At 33.7% G+C, this 4,054-nt stretch overlaps 1 protein-coding gene across 1 annotated transcript; it reads right to left on the bottom strand.

The window, feature by feature from the left end:
* Window positions 1-382: 382 nt before the first annotated feature.
* Window positions 383-2,586, bottom strand: LOC105780583 (nudix hydrolase 13, mitochondrial). Its single transcript, XM_012604986.2, has 7 exons — window positions 2,348-2,586; window positions 2,019-2,111; window positions 1,849-1,932; window positions 1,235-1,331; window positions 1,068-1,151; window positions 809-958; window positions 383-719 (listed from the first exon to the last, which is right to left on the bottom strand). Exons 3-7 carry the CDS (start codon window positions 1,917-1,919, stop codon window positions 519-521), a joined length of 603 nt encoding a protein of 200 aa, XP_012460440.1. The 5' UTR covers window positions 1,920-1,932; window positions 2,019-2,111; window positions 2,348-2,586; the 3' UTR covers window positions 383-518.
* Between the last annotated feature and the right edge of the window lie 1,468 nt (window positions 2,587-4,054).

The following is a 4,054-nucleotide window of genomic DNA, read 5'->3' as shown; positions in this document are numbered from 1 at the left end:
ATTAAAATTTCTAATCAGAAACCTTGTGTACTTCCAAATATACAAAGGTTATCAAATCTTAGATTTGGGATTTGGGGCGTCACTGAAACCTTCCCCCCATGGTACATGGAAGCAAAAGGCATCTTTGACAGAGATGGCATCGGTGGAAAGTCCACCTGGAATCACCGCACAATATCTTTAGTTTGGCCTTTATATTGCCGCTTGCTCAATTTTCAAATGAGATATTGCTATGGATTTCATATGCCATGGAGGAAGGAAGCTAAGGACGAAGCAACGCTATGTTGAAATTTCAATATTGCAACTCATTAATGCCATTAAACTAATCTCTGTGCGCGTGTGTGTATTATTTATTTATTTGGTTGGTTGGTTCAACAAAGGAAAGTACTTGGTTGGCTGGTGCCTTTCTATCCATTCAAATAAATTAGAAGATTGATGTGATATATCCAGTATACAACAGTTAATAATGGCAAACAGCTTAACTGATAACAATTTCACAAAAGGACTAGGACAAGGACTGGTTAACCCTGCACAATACACTTACTAAATGACTCTTCAAGGTTGGATGGTTTTGTAGAGCAACCAGCTGATAACATTTGATGTTCCACCAACTTTTCTGCCTTCTCAATATTGCTGTTCCTCTCCATTCTTCTCAAATGTTTCTCAAGAGCTTCGCTCATCCAATCGTACCGGCACAGTTTATACGCTTCTTCTGGGGAAACCTGTAAAAAAGGTTCAATAAGCATACTTCAATACATGGCTACATAAATAAAAGATGGTAAATAGGTTAATTTTCTTAGTTATTACTGACCCATTGCCTCTTGTAAGTACTCTGTTCGGCCCATGAATCGAGTTCTTCGGTCACCTCCAAGGCAAACATGTAACCTCTACAGCCACCTTCCAGGCTGCAACTGTTCTGTTTACTCTTGCTTCTAAACTCCCACACTCCCAATGGTTCCTCCTGAATACAACCAAAATGCTTCCATTATATTGAAAAACATCCATTTATGTAAAGATTCAGTCCCGTCATCATAAAGTTTCTATACAAATTCATAATAAATGAAACCTACATCAAGTATTCCTTTGACTCCGGCTTCCTCTAAGGCCTCTCGGCATGCTGCTTCATTAACAGTCTCATCATCTTCCCATCCACCCTGAAAATACAGCTTCACATCAAAAACTTAATCCATATATAGCATCTAATTCGGGAATGGTGAAGAGGGGAAAGTATATATACTTTAGGGAAAACAAGATCATCACGATTCGGTGTGGATATCATAAGAACACTGATCCTGCTGTCCTCAACATCCTTCTCCACTCTGTATGGAATACACCTAAGTAAAAGACACACAACGAATAAAGCATTATTTGCACTAGTGCGTGTGTTAGGTCACAGCTGATATTACACCACTTCTTAAGATTCCAAACACTCAAATCTTATTCCTGATACTTTGCGTTAGTTTACATCACATTCACACACCACTTAATAATTAACAAGAGTGACATTGACATGCAAAAAATTAAACATTAAAGACAACTACAGCTACAGGGACAAAGGAAGTAGGAGGAAAAAGTTTCATCTCCGTTTTATTGTATATCACCAAAATTTTGACACAAAAGCAAAACCATTATCATGTTAATTACAGTAATTTTGCCCAAGGAAAAGGATGATGTTTGCCACTAATTCCTAACACCTCTAAGGAAGACAATAAAAAAACCTTTTCACCTGAAATAATGTTGTTACTATCAATACTGACAAGAACTTACTAAAATCACATATTTAGCTTTAGGCATAACTGACATATGAAGAAGAAACCAGGAAAAAACAGTAGAGAAAATTTTGGGGATTACCCGGCAACAAGCCTCAGATTATCCTCGTACCGTTGTCTGTGTCTCCCTTTTCTTGCTGGTAAATAAGACATGATCGTATACTATCTGCATCATCCCAAAAAGGAAAAAAAAGGTTAAAAAAGAAGATCATTAAGTTAAATTACAGAAAGAATATTAGTAAGAGTACCAACCTGGATTGTTGTTTGTGTGATCAAGAGCTGCATTCAGTGAGAGAAAAGGATACGATGACCCTTTAGGTGAAAGCAACAAATCCTGAAAGCTTTCTGGTTGATGAGCAACAAAGAATGAGTGAAAACGTTGCCATGCTCTCAGTTTTTAATAAGAAAGAACAGGAAACTAGCAAGTCAATAACGGCAACGCATAATACTGAATCTTTACAAAGCTTTTATTTTTTAAATTTTTCAGAAGAAACTTTTAAACAGAAAGAAACGCTTGATTGCTCCTTCAACGAAACTGTCATGTTTTACCAGAGAGCAAAAAATCAAAGGATTACCCTTACCTGCTGGCTTTTTGTTTAGTAGTAAAATTAAACTTCCAGGAACTGCTGTTTATTCAATTAAAACTGCGACCTTTTTCTTGTCATCATTATTGAACCATAAACCACGATCTTCATCTTCTTCAAAAGCCGAAAGGAAAAAGGAAAAAAAAACAAAAAGATACTAAAAATTATATCGTAGAGCTTCTTTTTTTTATAAGGCGAGGAACGTGTTCCATAATGGAATTATCATCAACATCATCAAAGCAGGCTAGGGAAAGGGCTTTTATTTTGGCCATGTATTTTTAAGTTATAGTACGTCATCGTCATCGAAGGCCCCGTCTCACTCATACTTGCTTTCCTTCGAGACTTGGGGTTGACTTAGGCAAACACCCTTTAAGTTTAGTTTTGATATTCATTGGAGATTCTTTATGCTTTTGATAATGTGTATTTTACATGCAAGCCTAGCAATTGCGGAAATCCTTAAAAATTTAGATCCCAAATTATAAGTAGAATTGAAGTTTGAGATCATCTCTTCGAAAATCAAAGGAAAAAAAGAAGTTTGTTTTTGGCTTTTCACCCAAATAAGAAACTATTGTGCATTAGTATGTCAATTTTGAGGAGAATATCAACCACAAAACGAAATGCCAAATGGAAGAATACAAAGTTCCTTCCCTCTTCAAAAATTGTCGATTACCTATGGTATTATGATATCGGTTAATAGAACTTATTTAAAATTAGGGTAAATTACATCATTGGTCGCTAAATTATGGGTATATTTTTTATTTTGATCACTTAACTAAAAAAGTTCAATTTAGTCATTAAACTATTCGAAAGTTTTTATTTAAGTCATTAAACTGTTAAAATTAATATTTTATGACTTTCTTTATTCCTACTACTTGTACCAATCAAAAACTTTTTTTCTCATTCTCTTTTATGGTCTACACCTTAAAAATACATGACATCATCCGAGCTCCACTTGTTGACTTCTTTTATACTAAAAATAAATCAGACCTCAAAATGAAAATTTAATTTGTGAAAAATTATAAATTAATACCCAAAATTTTTATTTATTTCAGCCTTAAAACAAGCTCTTGATTTCGCTGTTGAATAAAAGTATGTAGATTGTGCCAAGAGTAGTTAGTTGCAATGATATCAATCTTGTAATACACGCCAAAGGCGTTTACTTTGAGGTCAATTTTGGAGTAAATAAATAAAATAACAAGTTGGGGGCAGGAAATAGGCCCAAACGTGGATGTAGGTGCAAGCTTGGGGCCATTCCTATTATCCACTCCGGTCGGTGATTTTCATGACCGACATCTCATTATTCAATTCAACATCAAATTTTAAAGATTCATTTAGGCTTTATTCCTAAATTAGCCCCTCAACTATATCTTAATTCTCATATTTATCTTTAAAACTTTTTTCTTTAAAAAGTACCAAAATAAAACAAAATCAAGACTTGTGGAATGTTCTTATTAGATGTTTTACATTTTTTAAGTAAGGTAAGGTAAAATTAATAATTTACATACCATATTTGATAATAATAAAAAACCTTCAAGTACCAATATAAAAATTGGGCTATAGTTTAGATTTACGCCAAAATTTTAAATTAAATTTTTTTCTAAGAAATATGCAAATACAATTATAAGTAAAATTTTAAATTGATTAAAAATTGAAAAAATAAATTCAAATAATCTATACTATTTATGAAGCCTTTTACTGAGTTGG

The sequence above is a fragment of the Gossypium raimondii genome, chromosome 4 (assembly GCF_025698545.1).
Source record: "Gossypium raimondii isolate GPD5lz chromosome 4, ASM2569854v1, whole genome shotgun sequence".
Lineage (NCBI taxonomy): Eukaryota > Viridiplantae > Streptophyta > Magnoliopsida > Malvales > Malvaceae > Gossypium > Gossypium raimondii.
Note: the sequence above shows the minus strand (reverse complement) of the source record. Positions and strands in the feature narration are given on the sequence as shown.